The 16,145-nt window shown below is 45.6% G+C and overlaps 1 protein-coding gene across 10 annotated transcripts in view; it reads left to right on the top strand.

Annotated features, from left to right (window-relative positions):
- The window catches only part of Mprip (myosin phosphatase Rho interacting protein), a 133,544-nt gene that overhangs the window by 20,291 nt on the left and 97,108 nt on the right, over positions 1-16,145 (top strand). For all 10 annotated transcript variants that reach the window (XR_013436421.1, XM_078043045.1, XM_078043044.1 and 7 more), the window contains exons 2-3: positions 11,961-12,038; positions 13,964-14,029. Coding sequence is in view for 9 of the 10 variants with exons in the window: in XM_078043045.1 (XP_077899171.1) it covers positions 11,961-12,038; positions 13,964-14,029 (144 nt within the window). In the remaining variant the exon portion in view is untranslated. The remainder of the gene's footprint in view (positions 1-11,960; positions 12,039-13,963; positions 14,030-16,145) is intronic.

The following is a 16,145-nucleotide window of genomic DNA, read 5'->3' as shown; positions in this document are numbered from 1 at the left end:
GTGAGACGCACACTTCTTCACTGGTTGTTCTGGTGGGTGCTGTGCCTGACTGCTGCTCTGCATGCCTGCTCTCCTCTGAGGTTCCTGAGCCCAAGGGAACAGGAAATCTGGGTTAAGGCACCGGTGAGAGGTCCTGTCACTGATGGCTCTCTCCCTGTTCTTTGAGCCACAGACAGGCCACGTGGAGCCAAGATGAGAGTGACCAGTTGAGTGCCTTGGGGCTGCTTGTGATGGCTGACTGGGTCCAGAGGCCTACTCGTGTCTGGGAAACATCCATGTGGCAGCTTGACGGCACTGTGAAGCAGGCCAGGATGTTGGCTTCTGCCTCTGCCCCACCCGCTTGGCCTGAATTGAGACAGTTGACCTCTCCCTGACACAACCCAGATCTCCCTCAGGAGGGTGGTGAGGAACCTCATTGTGGTCAAGTAGGGGGCCTGAGGGAGGGAATGTCTGTGTGTGCATGTATGCGTGCAAGTGCACATGTGCATGCGGTCTCCAGGCGAAGCCACTGACACGGCCACACATCTCAGGGACTCCGGGGACGGACTTTGCTTGGGGAGGGTGCTGGCAGACCTTCAAGGACTACCTGCAGGGGCTGTTGCAGCCCCAGTGCTGTGGGGCTTTGGCTGGTCCCCTTTCCAGGATTCCACACCTGTGTGCGGTTGGACTGGAGGGAAAATTTGGGAAGTAGCAGGTTTGGGTTTTTTTTTTTTAACATTTTTTTTTTTTTTAGTTGTATTTGAACACAGTATCTCCATTTTATTTATTTATGTGGTGCTGAGGATTGAACCCAGGGCCTCTCATGTGCGAGGCGAGCACTCTACTGCTGAGCCACAACTCCAGCCCCATGTGTTTTTGTTTTTTTAAATAAATTTTTATAGCTGGGCACAGTGGTACATGCCTGTAATCTCAGAGACTCTGGAGGCTATGGCAGGAGGATTACAAATTCAAGGCCAGCCTCAGCAATTTAGCAAGCCCCTAGCAAGTTAGTGAGACCCTGTCTCAAATAAAAAGGGCTAGGTATGTGGTTTAGTGATTAAGCACCCCTGGATCCAATCCTGGGACACCCCCCCTAAAAAAAGAAAGCAAAAACAAAAACCTTATATTCATATAATGGTAGATTCCCTTAAAGCTGTAGATAACACAGAGTAATCCTTGTACTCTTGGACCAGTTTCCCTAGTGGTGACACCCTGCAGTGCAGGAGGTGCAAGTCACAGCCAGGGTGCGACACTGCTGCAGTCAGGATTCACAGCATCCATCCCCACAGGGTCCTCCCAGCCACTTCTCTTGTCCCCCCAACTCTGCCTCGTCCCAGCCACTGAGAATCTGTTCTTTCCTGTACATTTCACACCTCAGGACTGCATGTTTTACAAGTGGAATCCTACAGCATGTAGCCTTTGACTTTTTTGTTGGAGTTCCTTTTTCCACTCATCTGGGACATCCAAGTGGTCGTGTGTCAGTAGTTCATTCCTTTGAGTATTGCGTGGGATGGTGAGCCACAGTTTGTTCACCTGCTGAAGGATGTATGGGTTGTTTCCAGTTTTTGACTGTTGTGAATAAAGCTGATATCACCATTTGTATGTCGTTTTGTGTGAATGTATGTTTTCATTTCTCTGGAATAAATATCCAGGAACTCAGTTCCTCGTCATACAATAATCCTATGGTTAGTTTTTAAGAAACTTCCAAATTGATTTTCATCAGCAGTGTATGGGTAATATACTTTCTTTACATCCTTGTCAGCCTTTGGTGTTGTTACCTTTTAAAAAGAATTTTAGCCATTGTGATAGAATATAGTATTATCTCCTGTGATTTTAATTTTAATTTCCCCAATAATGATGAATGTCTTCTCATGAGCATCTGTGAATTCTCTGTGAAATGTCTTTTGCTTGTGTCCTAATTGGGTCATTTATTTTATTTTTTACTATCGAGTTTTGAGAGAACTTTATATATTCTAGATACTAGTTTGTAGTCAAAAAGGTCATTTGCAAACATATTGTCCTATCCTGTCCTTTTTCTTCCTCCATCTTGCTAGCAGGGCCTTTTACAGAACATTCGACTTTTCATTTTAATGAAATCTGATTTCTCAATGTATGTTTGTGTTCCATTTTGAGTTGAATTTCACATAAAGTTGATTTTTATATCAGTGTGAGCATTTTGTTTTGTTTTTCCTGTGCATGGACACTTGTTCCAGCCTCATTTGTTGAAAGGCTGACCTTCCTTAATTGCGATGCCTCTGCACCTTTTTTTAGAAGTTAACTTGGCACATTCATGTGGGTTGATTACTGGGTTGTCTGTTCTGTTTCATTGATCAATGTTTCTGACCTTGCTCTGCTGCCACAGACTCCTGATTACTGTGGATATGTAATAAGTCTTGTGATTGGATAGGTAGATGACTCCTTCTTTACTCTTTTATAATAAAAAACAACTATTCTAGTTTGTTTGCCTTTCATATGAATTTTAGAATAATCTTATTTGTATCTACAAGAATGGGATTTGAATAAGAATTACATTCGCCTTTATATCAGTTTGGGGAGAATCAACATCTTAAGAATCTTATAGTCTGTAAACACAGTGTTATCTCTCCATTTATTTAGATCGTCTTTGATTTCTTTCTTCATTGTAGAATGTTCAGCATGTAAGTCTTGTACATGTTTTGTTGGATTTACAACTAAGTATTTCATTTTTGTGAGATCAGTGGTGAATGGCATTTGCTGTATTTTTTATTTTGATATCCACATGTTCATGTTAGTATATAGAACTAATACTGATTTTCGTACACTGATACTGTAACCTGCAATCTTAACTGAACCCACTAGTTCTGGGAGGTTTCTGGAGATTATGTGTGGTTTTCCACATAGACAACTATGTCATCTCTAAATGTTTTGTTTCTTATCAATCTATGCCTTTTATTATCTTCTTGCACAGGCTAGAAATTCTCACAGTGTGTTGAATGAGAGTTGAGAATAGGCAGCATTGACTTGGTCCTGATCTTAGAAAGAAAACGTTCAGTCTTTCACCATTAATTGAAGGTTTTCATAAATGCTCTGTATCAAGATGAGGAAGTGCCCCTCTTCCTACACTTCTGACAGGTTAATAAAATTGTGAGTGGATGTTGGATTTCATTACATTTTCCCAAATCAGTTGATACGACTTTGTGTTTTTTCTTCTTTAGCCTGCTAATGTGGTAGATTACATCAGTTGGTGTTTGCTGTAATTAAACTAACATCCCTGAAATAAGCCCCACTTGGTTTTATTATATAATTCTATTTGCTCATAGTTTGTGGATTTTTGAGTCTGTGTTCGTAAGGGGTATTATGGTTTTGTATTCTGACTGGTTTTTGTATTGTGTTTTCCTGGTTCTGTCAGGGTACGACTAGTTTCCTAAAATGCATTGAAGGTGTCTCTTCTTCTGTTTTCTCAAAAAAATTATGTAGAGTTGGTGTTGATTCTTTAAACATTTGGTAGACTTTTCTGGTAAAACCATGTAGGCCTGAGACCTGTTTTGGGGGAGTTTTAAAATACATTACATATTTAGTTTCTTTAACAGTCATTCAGTCATTAAGATTATCTGTGTTTTTTTCATGAAATTGGTCCATTTTATCTAAGTGGTTTAATGTTTGTGGACTTGTTCATGGTATAATACATTATGCTTCTGATTTCTCAAGAATCTATAGTGATAGCTCCTACCTATTTCTTTTCTGATACTTTAATTTTTACATTCTTTGTTGTTGACAGAAGCTTATCAGTTTTATCTGTTTTTTCAAAGAACTGATTTGTTTTTCAGTGTATTGATTCTGACCTTATTATTTCCTTCTTTTTTTTCTTGCCTTGGGTATATCTTATACTTCTTTTTCTAGGTTATTGAGGTGGAATTTAGATTGAAACCTTTCCTCTTTTCTGAGGTAAGCATTTTAATGCTGTAATGTTCTCTCAGCATTCTTTAGCTATGTCCCACAAACTTTGATACATTTTATTTTACTTTTTTAAAAGTAATTTTTTTTTGAGAAAAGAATTTCCCTTGATTTAATCTTTGACCCATAAACTTGTTTAAAAGTACATCATTTAGTTTCTGGGTGTTTGAAGATTTTCTTATTGTCTTTCTCTTCTTGATGTCTGGTTGGTTGGATTTCAGTCATTTTCATCTGCTGAGTTTTGTTTTATGGCCTGGGATAGGCTCTGTTTGGGTGTGTGTTCCATGGACACTGAAAAAGAGTGTGTATTCTGCTCTTTGATGTACTGTTCTAGTAATGCCAGATTCTGTTGGTTGATGGTGGTTCTTAATTTTTTTTTTTTTGTGCTGTTATAGCAGAAGACCTAAAACTGAGTGATTATAAATTTATTTTCTTGCCTGGGAAGACCAAGATCAAGACTCCAGCATCTGGGGCTGGGGATGTGGCTCAAGCGGTAGCGCGCTCGCCTGGCATGCTTGCGGCCCGGGTTCGATCCTCAGCACCACATACCAACAAAGATGTTGAGTCCACCGAGAACTAAAAAATAAATATTAAAATTTCTCTCTCTCTCTCTCTCCTCTCTCTCTCTCCTCTCTCTCACTCTATCTTTAAAAAAAAAAAAAAAAAAAAGACTCCAGCATCTGATTAGGGTCTGGCAAAATCGTCACAGGACAGAAGGTGCGGGTAGAAGGGCATAAAGACAGACGGGGCCAGAGTTGCCCTTTTATGTGGCAGTAACACTGTCCATGAGGGGACCTGTTCACCTCTCAGAGGTCTCAACTCTAATTGCAATCAATTAAATTTCAACCTGATTTTGAAAGGAATAAACATTCAAACCATGATATGGTGTTGCTTTCTTCTGTGTCCTTGCTGATTTAAATACCTACTTATTCATCAGTTGTTACAGGATTGAAAGATTCTGAGGGGTATTGAAGTCTTTGGTTACAATTGTGGATCTGCGTATCTTTCCTTTTGGTTCTGTTAGTAATAACTTCATGTTATTTTGCAGCTGTTTGCTGCGTGCACATTTAGGCTTGCTAGGTCTTGGTGCGTTCACCCTTTTATCATTATATAACATTCTTCTCAGTTTGGGGATTTTATTTGTGCTGAATATGCTTTATTTATTAACATAGCAATTCTGCTCTCCATTGATGAATAGTTACAAGATGTGTCTTTACCACTCTTCCTGTAATCATTGTATTTGCAATAAATTACTTGTATATACTTGGGCCATTTAAAAAATTCAGTCTTCCAGTCTCTTGTGTTTTAATTAATACATTCAGCCTATTCATGTTTAATACCATTATTAGGCTATAATTTTTTCTGTTTTGTTTGGTCCCTCTGGTTTTTGTTTTCTTTTTCCTTCTTCCTGTGGGCTACTTGAACTTTTTTTTTTAAGAGTTTTATTTTGATTGACCTATATTCAGTGTATCTTTTGGTATGAATATTTCAATGATTTCCTTAGGCACTCTGTCATATACATATAATTTGTCATAATCTACTGGTTATATCGTTTAACTAGTTTAAGAGAATAGAGTACCTGGGTTACGTCTCTATCTTTCCCTGTGTAATTATCTTAAGCTTTTCCTTGTATATGTTTAAAACCACAAATAGTGTTAAAATTTTGGCTTTAGTTATCAGACATAATTCAGAAAACCCAAGTAAGGAAAGTCTAATTCTTTACCATGTTTGTTTGTTTGCTGTGTTCTTGGTTTCTTTTGGATGTTCCAAGATTCCATCTCAGGTTCTGACTTCCCTTTTTGTTTGGAGAACTCTGGCCATTTTTTTTAGGGGTCAGGCGGTTAGCAGATTCCCTTAGTTGTCCTTCATCCAGGAATATCTTGGTTTCCTTTTTGTTCCTGAGGCCATCTCCACTAGGGCAGGATTCTGTTTCCTCTCAGTGCCTGAGGAGCCTTGTCCCTTCCTTCTGGCTGCCACAGTTCCTAATGCGAGGTCTTCTAGTCCTGTTCACAAGGTGTCATTGTTCTTTGGTTGCTTCCAGGATTTTTTCTTTGCCTTTAGTTTTTCTTTGGTTTAATTACGATGTGTCTTGGGTGGACATTTTTTGCTCTATCGTTCAGAGCTCACTCAGCTTCCTGAATTTGTAAGTTGCCACTCTTGTTCAATTTGACAGTTTTTCCAGCCATTCTCTGAAGACTCTTACTGTCTTACCCTCCTCCTATCCTTGAGGGACTCTGATGACATGATTGTCGTGTGTTTGTGTGTGTGATTGAACCCAGGGCCTTGTGTATGCAAGGCAAGCACTCTACCAACTGAGCTATATCCCCAGCCCCATGATTGTCATCTTACAAGATGACAAGCGTCAGCTTTTCTGACACTGTTCAGGAGGGGATTGGGGGTCACACGTGCTCCACGTGTTCTCCCTTGACCCTTGAGGTAGGGGTGGTTCATTACTGCCAAGTGGGATTGGTTCATTACTCCTGGGCAATGGGCCTCCGTGGGAAGAGGGAGGGACCCCCTTTTGGGGGGTTGGGGTGGGGAAATGAACACCTTGGCTCCTACTTGGCGTTTTCTGACACAGCCTGGACAGGGTGTTCAGGTGTCTTGTGACAGCCGGCAGGGACTCGCTTGAGGGTGGGGTTGTAGTCTCTCTGAAAGGCTGGTCCTTTCTGGCTCTTTAGCTCAGGGAGCAACTTCTTTCTTTTCTTTTCTTTTCTTTTCTTTTCTTTTCTTTCTTTCTTTCTTTCTTTCTTTCTTTCTTTCTTTCTTTCTTTCTTTCTTTCTTTCTTTCTTTCTTTCTTTCTTTCTCAGTGCTAAAGACTGAACTCAGGGGCACTCTGCCACTGAACTCTGTCTCCAGCCCTTTTTATTTTATTTTATTTTAATTTTTAGTTGTCAATGGACCTTTATTTTATTTATTTATATGTGGTGCTGAGAATAGAACCCAGTGCCTCACACATGCTAGGCAGACGCTCTACCACTGAGCCACCACTCCAGCCCCCTTTTTATTTTATTTTGAGACAGGGTCTATCTAAGTTTCTGAGGCTTGTCTTCAACTTGGGATCCTCCTGCCTCAGCCTCCCAAGTTGCTGGGATTATAGGTGTGCATCATGATGCCTGGCTGGGCTTTCTTTTTTTCTTTTTCTCTGTGTGTCCATTGGTATTTCCAGGTTGCCAGCCTCTCCAGTACCCAGTCCAGGATAGTGAGATAAAAGGTGAGCCTAAGGAAATCAGCACTGTATTTTTTCTTGGTTGCTGAGGTCCCGAGCCTTTCTGTCTTCTGCTACCCTCCTTTCAGGGTCTTATGTTTGTCTTACTCGTGATGCCCAGGATTTCAGTTGTGTTTAGCAGGAGGAATAGGGAGAATGGTATCTTCCCCATCATCCAGGAGGCAGAAGTTTCAAGTCACCATTTTTAAAAGGGTTTAAAAGGACTTCCCCACAGTCCTCCCAGAGAGCAGCCTGGCGTGTAGCCTCTGGTTTGTGCAAGTCGTGTGGGAGGACAAGTAGCTCAGGTTTGGTGACTTCTCTGGGGATCTGGAGCACTGTGCCTTCTCTGGAGGGCATGTGCAGAAGGCCTGCTCTGCGGGGCTGTGTGAAATGGATCTTAGGCCTCTCCCGTGGGTCCTGGCAGCCCATCTCCAGTTTCCAGCATCAGCTGCAGACACCTGCTTCCCTGTGTCCTCCAAAGCCAGAGGAGAGCAAAACTGAGTGCACCGCTCAGTTCCACAGTGCACTCAGCTGACAGGCCAGCTTCCTTTTGGGCTCTCTCCTGCCTCTGTTTGTGGGCCTTCTGTCAGAGTTACTTCTGACTTATAGATGTGGCGACTCCACGGTGATGGTGGGAGCATGTGGCATTTTTAGATACTGGCAGAACAGTACTCTTCCTAGCAGTCTTTTCCATGCCTGGGGGACAAGGTCAGGGTGACTGAGTCAGGACCGTAGGTTCTCCAAGAAACAGGAAGCTTAGCGGGAGAGAGAGCAGTGAGTACCCAGCAGAACTGATCTGCAGGCACAGTGGTCTGGCCCCTTGCCTGCCTTCCCTTCTTGTCCCTCTTAGGCCTGCCTTCAGATGGGGGACATAGCTGGAGCAGGGCCTACCCCACCCTGTGTCCTGGAGTGAAGGTTCTAAGGTGAGGTGCAGACATGTCTGGGCAGTATAATTACGTGGAGAAATGACAGGCACACATTAATTCTGAAGCGGGTCATTGTCTAATGATGGAGGCGAGTCACTGGGTGCTGACCTAGGAGGACAGGATGGCCCCTGGAGGAAGGGATGTGGAGCCCTGAGGGGTGGGTGGGATTGCCAGGCAAGGGGCAGGGTGAGAGCTGGGGTGACACCGAAGACACTTTGGCCAGGCTGTGGGGAGGGAAGGGCAGTGCGAGTAGGGGTCCTGTGTGGTACTCTGGGATTGTAGCGCTGGTTGTAGTCTGCATGCTCTCAGCGGGAAAGGTCTGAGGGTTAAAGATGGCTGCTCACTGAGCCCTTGCCGGAGAGTCCTTTCCAGCCCAGACCACGGTGTGTGTGTGCGTGGGGTGAGGGTGCTGGGGGTGACCACCCCTGCTCTGTCCCTGGCCTTGGCTCACATGGCTGTGCAGGGAGACTGTGTCCCTGAGCTGTGTGGTTCTAGTTGGCGTTCAGCTGCAGACATCCCAATGGCCCTCTGGGAGCTCTCACCCTCCCACACCCTGCAGGCTCGCTCAGTGTCCTCTGGGCCTCCTGTTCCCCTCTGCCTGGCTGGCCCTCGCCAGCTCCTTTCTACCAACTGGTGGTCTGGTTGTTGACTTGTAACCTTTGTCCCTGTCTCTTTGAATGAAGCTTCTGAAATCTGACTGGGGCAGGCACCTGAAAACTTGATCCCTCCCTAGAAACTTGAGTCCTCCATGCTGGGGAGAAGGGGAGGGAGCCACCTGTAGTCTGGAGCTGACGAAGGAGGAGCCTTTGCTCCCCCACTGCTGGCAGTCCTTGGTAAATGTTTTTTTAAAACAGTTATAGTGAAGCCAGGCACAGGGGTGCACACCTGTCATTGCAATAGCTCAGGAGGCTGAGGCAGGAGTATTGTGAGTTCAAAGCCAGCCTCAGCAATTTAGCGAGACCCTGTCTCTAAATAAAATCAGAAAGGAGTGGGGATTTGGCTCAATCCCCAGTACAGAAAAAAAGCTTTATCGAGACAAAATTCATACCATACAAATGACCCATTAAAAATGTGTAATTCAATTATTTTTAATGTATTCCCAGAGAGGTGCAGTCACCAACACAGTTAAGTTTTTGAAGATTTCATTGTCCCCAAAAGAAACCTGGCTCTCAACCCTCCTGTCCCTACATCCCCAGGCAACCACTAAGCTGCTTCTGTCTCTGGATTTGCCTTGGTGGATGCTTTCAGTGGGGTCATCTGCTTCCTGGCAGGTGCCTTCTTCTGGAACCTTTGTTTCTTGCTCTGGACACTCCGTTTGCCGGGCTTGCCTTCACTGTGATCTGGGTCATGATCTGTGATCTCTGACTACAGCTAGCTGGTGGGTGCCAGCAGAGTCCCTATGTGCAGCACTCAGGGCCACGCATGTAGTAGGGCTGGCCAGATGGGCGTTGAGTGAATATTGATGCAAATGAGGATTTGGGTTGAGACCATGGTTAGCCTGGGTTCTGAGGGAACTTGTGCCAGTCCTGTAGATCCCCATTGTCCTCCCCCACCCCCCTTGGTACCAGGGATTGAGCCCAGGGATGCTTAACCACTGAGTTATATCCCCAGCGCCCCCCGCCCCGCTTTTTTTTTTTTTTTTTTTTTTTAAATTTTGAGACAGGGTCTCACTAAGTTGCTTAGGGCCTCTCTAAGTTGCTAAGGCTGACTTTGAACTCATGATCCTCCTGTCTCAGCCTTCCAAGCCACTGGGATTACAGGCATATGCCATTGCGCCTGGCCTAACTGCCCTTTTTTGGGAAGTCCTGCTAGGTGTAGCTTACTGATGTGCTGCCACCCCAAAGCCCTGTAGCCAGAGGCCAGCGACCTGGCATATGTTAAACCAGGTGGAGGTAGAGCAACAGCTTCGTGGTCCAGCCTGCTGACCTCCCAGGTGGGGGACCTGTGGGCCGGAGTCACTGGGTATTGGTACACACAGGGAGCTGTCTGACCTTTGACTGAGGCCTTGACTTCCCCATGCCTGAGGGGGGTTTGATGGGGTCCACTGGAGTGCTCACCTAGAGCCACGTGGAGAGAGGCCTGGTGTGCTCACTCACCTGGGGACTGCAGGATGCTCCTGGTATTTTTAGAGAAAACAGACCTGTTTCCTTTGCTCATTTCATTTCATGGACCTCTTGGCCTGGGAGGGTGGTGTTTTAAGCCCCGCCCTTTGCCAGCATCTGCTCTGGTGTTTCTTCAGAATGAGTACCTCTTCTCCCTGCAGCCTGCCCCACCTCAGGCCTACAGCCCCTTTACGCACTCTGCTGGTGGGGTAAGTCAGTGTTCCCAGGGGGTCTCAGGTCTGCAGAAAGAAGCCTGGGGGCTATGTGACCTGCCTTTTCTGAGTCTCATATTAGATTCCACAGTGAAGGGAGGGGGTGTGAACCTCTCAGCATGGAAACGGTTTATAAGAGGGCTCCCAAGGCTTGTCCAGAGATTGTTGTGTGACCAAAAGTCGGGGGTCCGTTTTCCTTGGTGTTACTGCCCTCCGCAGGGTAATGGTTACGTGGCTGGGCTATGCCTTTTCCCGCCCCTCTTGCCAGCTGGGTGAAGAGGGAGAGGGATGGAGCCAGAGTGTCTGTCTCTGTTCTCATAACCTGAGTTGAGCTCCCACTGCCAGGATCTTGGGAGTGGGGTCCTCTTTGGACAGTAAAAATATAATAGACAGTGCCTGACGTCTATTGAGAATTTACAGGCCAGACACCATGCTTAGTGTGGTTTTTCTTATGTTTTTATTGAGATATAATTCACATACCACAAAATTCACCCTTTTAAAACGTACAATTCATCTGGTTTTAGCATATTCACAATGTTGTACAACTAGCTCCACTATCTCATTCCCAAATATCTTTATTACCTCCATATTTTATTACCTTTTATTACCCATCAGCAGAAACTCCATCCCCTCTCCCCCTAATATTTCTGATCTATTGATTTGCCTGCAGTATGGTGGGCCTTTGTGTCTGGATTTTTTTTTTTTTAAAGTTTCTTGCATGTTATAGCATACATCAGTACTACTCTCTTTTTTTTATGGCTAAGTAATGTTCCATGTATGGCTAGACCATATCTGTTCATTCATTTATCTGTGGACGGACATTTAAGTAGTTACCACCTTTTGGTGATTGTGGATGATGTTGTGAGGAACATTTGTGTACAGGTTTTTATTTCAGCACCTGTTTTCAGTTTTCGTGGGTGCATGTACATAGGAGTGGGTTTGCTGGGGCTTGTGGTAACTCTTCAATGATCGTTTTGAGGAACTACCAGGCTGTGTTCCAAAGTGGCTGCACCATTTTACATCCTGATGCTGGATTCTACTTGTAGTATCTTATCAATCCCCCCATAAACTTGTGAGATATAGATACAAGTGTCAAAATTCTCCACCTCTAAAATGGGAGGCTTGAAGCTCAGAAGGTTCTTGTCTTCTGGCTACAGCCAGTGGGCGGTGACTCCTTGGATGGTATAGACTTGATCCTTGATCACTAGCAGAGTGTTTCTCCCTGGCCCTGCTTTTCATCTTCAGGATGAGGACTGGGGGCTGTGTTGTTGACATATTTCTGATGCTACTACATGCCAGCACTCACATTCTTATTGAATAAAATGCCCCCCCCCCCCCCCCGATCTTAATGTGTTGCTCAGGAACTTGAGGGAGGTAGTCTTCAGTGTTTTCCACCTCCTGCCAGAATCTGCTTGCTCCACTCTGCCCTGGATGTTATAGGATCCCCCTAACTTATTACTCTAGTGCATCTGCCCTGGAGAGTCTGTAGCTTGGGAGGGAAGGCATGTTCAGTTGAGCTGGGATGACTTTGTGTTTGTCAACTTGACCTGGTCTTTCTTGCTATGGTTCTAATGATCTTTCCTCCTTTTTCTCTTCTAGGCAAAACCCATTTATGGTGGCTGGCTGCTCCTGGCTCCAGATGGGACAGATTTTGACAACCCAGTGCATCGGTCCCGGGTAAGAGCACCAGAGTGAATTCTCAGGGTGGCGGGGACCAGAGAGAGCAGGGAGGCCCTCTGAGGGCACATTGGCAGATGGAGGAGGAAGACAAGAATGGATGTCCTGGGATGGCAGGCCGACTGAGACCCTCATTTGGTGGACTCACAGGGCTCACAGAAAGTCTCAATTAGGCATATTTTTTTCAAAGTCTTCCCTTCAAAACAAGATGCTCTCGTGTGGGTGCCATCTGTTTTGTGGATCAGCGTGGCTCTTGATTCTGCCCAGTTAATTGGAAGCCAGAAGAGCAGCTGAGCACCTGTGCATTATACTGATATGGTTCTCGGTTCCAAGAGTGCCTCCTGCAGCTCCCTGGGAGCCGAGGCCCAGAACCAGGAGCATTGTTGGCAGGGGCAGGGCCCGAGTGCACCTTAAACATCACATTGCCCTCTCTCCTGGCCCCCAGCCAGGTCAGGTGCCTGCTGGAGTCCAGGTGGTCGACCAGCATCATCCTGCCTGATGGCTTGTTCTTGGCCAGGAAGCCCTTTTAGGTTGTCTTTAGGCAAAACACTGCCCTTTCATTTTTGTGCGTTCCCTTCTGGGTACCAACTGCTCCAGCTCTGCTGCTTCGCCTCCCTTGCGTTCTGGAGCTCCCCTTCCCCTTCTTTGGGGTCTTTGCTGCTCATCCTTTCTCTGCCTGGGCCAGGGCCCTGGGAGTGCATATTTTTGTCCCACTGACCTTGCATTGTGTCTTTGGGCTTCCTTCTGCATTGGTTTTGATCTTAGAGACAACATATAACCTTGAAAATGTTTCCTGGAAACATGTCCAGGCAGTCTCCCCTTGGACACCCAACCTGGACCACCCCCTGTAGATCCTCTTGCAAGGCCCTTCACATCCCTACTCCTGCTACCCAGGTGGGAGGGCTCAGTAGCAACAGGTCTAGACTACAGTTCCCAGGTCCCTTTCCTGGTTTCTATTAAGGTGGTACAGAGCTGCCATTTCCAGTTTCTAAAAGGAAAATCATTATTATTATTATAAATTGATTATATATTATTATAAAAAAGAGACATAATATTGTAGTTAGTTCTCTGGCCTCATTGCTAGTAAAGATCTGGATATGGTTGAGTTTTTTGAAAGGTTAAGTGTAGTCTTGGACCCTCCTGATGATCTTGAGGTTTGGGGAGCTATGCCCATCAATCATGATTTATACCAAGAGCCTCAGTAGCAGACAAAACCCTTCTCCACACAGAAGGAAGGCGCCTCTCTAGTCCTTTCCATTCCAGTTCTTAGTGGCATTCCACCACCGTGGGCACCCCTGGTGACCTGACCTTTGGTTAGAAAGTGAGAGGGGGGTCCCTTTGCAGTTGACCACCACCCTGGATGAGGGTTGTTTACCCTGTCTTGCTCCTCTTCCCTTCTGATTTTTGTTAGTTCTTTCCATCACTGCCTGGAGCCTAGCTGTCTTTATTTTTGGTCTCCCAGTGGATCATGTGCTTTTCTAGCAGTTGCCTGGATTTTTTCAGAAGTGGTAAATCAGTGCCTTCTCATCCTTTGGTTATTCCAGATTGTGTCTGATCATTCATGCAAAAAATATTGACACACATCAGGTGATAGATCTGTGCCAGCTGCTGTAAGGAATTAGAAGTGTGACTCCACATGACTTGCTCCCATGAGCTCCCAGATTTTAAAAAGCTTCTTGTTAAATCCCAATATTACTTGTGTGGAGCCCCAAGTCATGCCTATGATTTGGAACTCCTCTCTGGGCCTCAGCCTGGCTAATGAATCACTGTGGTGATGCGCTGGGTCTCTTTTCCTGCTGTCTGTCCCAGAAATTGAAGCCATGGAACCAGTATTTCTTAGATGTGGGTTTGACAGACACAGGACTCAGTCAGCTGAGAGCTGGGGCCGGGACTTCCCTGACGACAGACTCTGTGCTCCATTGCAGAAATGGCAGCGGCGGTTCTTCATCCTCTATGAACATGGCCTCCTGCGCTACGCCCTGGATGAGATGGTGAGTGTCCTCCTGCTTGCCTACTCCCTAGCTTCTGTTGGGGCTTCTTTCTGGCACTGGGGATTGAAGCCAGGGGTGCTTAACCACCAAGCCACATCCCCAGCCCTTTTCATATTTTATTTTGAGACAGGGTCTCACTAAGTTGCTTCAGGCCTTGCTGAGTTGCTGAGGTTGACTTTGAACTCGTGATCCTTCTGCCTCAGCCTCTCTGAGCCCTTGGGATCACAGGCATGAGCCACCATGCTCAGATGTTTGGGCTATTTTGAAGGACTTTTGGCATCCATTGGAGATGGCTATGAAAACCTAGAACCCTGGGTTTGAGATGTCTTCTTCAATGGTTGAGGGTGGGAGGAAGTAGTAAGACGGGAAGTCACTCCTCTTCAAGGCTAATAGGAGTTTGGACTTGGCATTGAGGAAATTGAGGGCAAAGTCCTGAGTCTCAGCAAGGACTTTCACAAGTTGTGGACCTGTAGGAGTGGGCAGGGGACAGATGGGTTCATGTGCTGTCATCCTAGGGCTGCCTCTAAGTTTCTGACTTTTAGTTTTGCTTATCCCATTCAATCTTGGGCAGATGTCTTTAGCTAATGTTAGAAGCCTCGTGGTCCTGAGTGACTGTCCTACGCTGGACGAACGTTTGCTGTTCTTGCTCCAGAGACCAAACACCCAGCCCAACCAAGTGGAGTGTTCTGGCTTTTGTTTTTCCACTCATGTCAGCCCCTGCCTTTTTCTCTAAAGGAGATTTCTCTCCCATGTTTAAAGTATGACTACACCTATAAAGGGTTAAAGAAGGACGTTTTGACCACCTTTCCCAGTTGCTTTTGAATGATGAGTGTGTGCGTGTCTACACTTGCATTTGGGCAATCTCTGAAAATTGAGATCATGCTAGAAAATCTAGTCATGCTATGTCAAATAGGTTGGCCCACCTGTCCTATGCAGAGGTCATTTCTTTGCTGCAGTGATGAGAGATCTGCAGTGTGAATAGAGGTGACTGTGTTTTAAGGACCTTCCAGAGCACTGGGACACTGGGATTTTGGGGTGGTCATTAGAGCTAACGTGTGTAAATACCAGAAGTGGGTTGGTGGTACTTTCTCACCTTTTATTCCTGAGACCGTGAATAGGCATGTCATCCATACCTGTTATCCCATTACGTATCTGTATTGACTGTACCTCAGTGGTTGCTTCGTTGGTTCTGGGAAGCAGAAAGTTTTGCCCAGACCATCTGTAGTCCAGAGTAGTTTGAAGTGAGCAGATTAGAGGTGAATACTTCTAGACGGAGGCAAGGTAGGAGCTGCTAGGGGCAGGAACAAGAAGGTGATGCTCTTGGTCACTGCTGTCCTTGAGGCAGGAGGCAGGCCTGCAGGACAGACTCTGCCCTTAGCGTCCTCCTGGCCTGATCTTTATGTGAGCAAGCAGATATTAGGTGGAGGCTGGGCTCCCACAAGTGTTGAGATTTGCCTTGTCCTTCCTGTTCCTGGTTGGCCCATTTGGAAGTCCTGCAGCTGTCTACCATTCTAGAGCGAACCTCAAGAGCTCACTGGATTGCGTTTAAGCTGGGCTTGGGCCATAAACCAGCCTGAAACAGAACTCCCTGGACCTTCCTTGGTGACTGATTATTGTGGTAGGAAATCTTTCTTTGGGTCCAACTAAAGTCCAGCACAATCCACTGTTCCCTTTGGCTCTGTTGCACAAGTACAAAGAAAGTGGTTACAGGCTGCCTCTGAATCGACACTACGCCAAGCACATGCTGTATCCCAGAGCTTCTCAATAATTGAGACCATCGAGCCAGGAGTGCTGACACCTCATGGCCTGCACTGGTCTCCCAGCAACCTGGATGCAGGCTGGGTAGTATTTCATTTGGTGTTGGGGCCAAGGTGGCCCAGTGCCAGGGGTGTGAGGAAACAAAGAAGCCCCAGGAGACTTGGAAGAGAGGGCACTGGGGGATGACCAGAGCTGAAAGGTTTTTGTATATGGGCAGATGATCTTGGAGCAAATGATTGACGGGTAGCTAGTTAAAGTTGTTCTATAGACATACACAGTGCCTCTTGGGATAAAGTGGCATTATTTCTACGAGTGAAAAAGAACTTTGGCAGTTACGTCAAAATGCCTTTAAGATTTT

This window comes from Ictidomys tridecemlineatus, chromosome 3 (assembly GCF_052094955.1).
Source record: "Ictidomys tridecemlineatus isolate mIctTri1 chromosome 3, mIctTri1.hap1, whole genome shotgun sequence".
Lineage (NCBI taxonomy): Eukaryota > Metazoa > Chordata > Mammalia > Rodentia > Sciuridae > Ictidomys > Ictidomys tridecemlineatus.
Note: the sequence above shows the minus strand (reverse complement) of the source record. Positions and strands in the feature narration are given on the sequence as shown.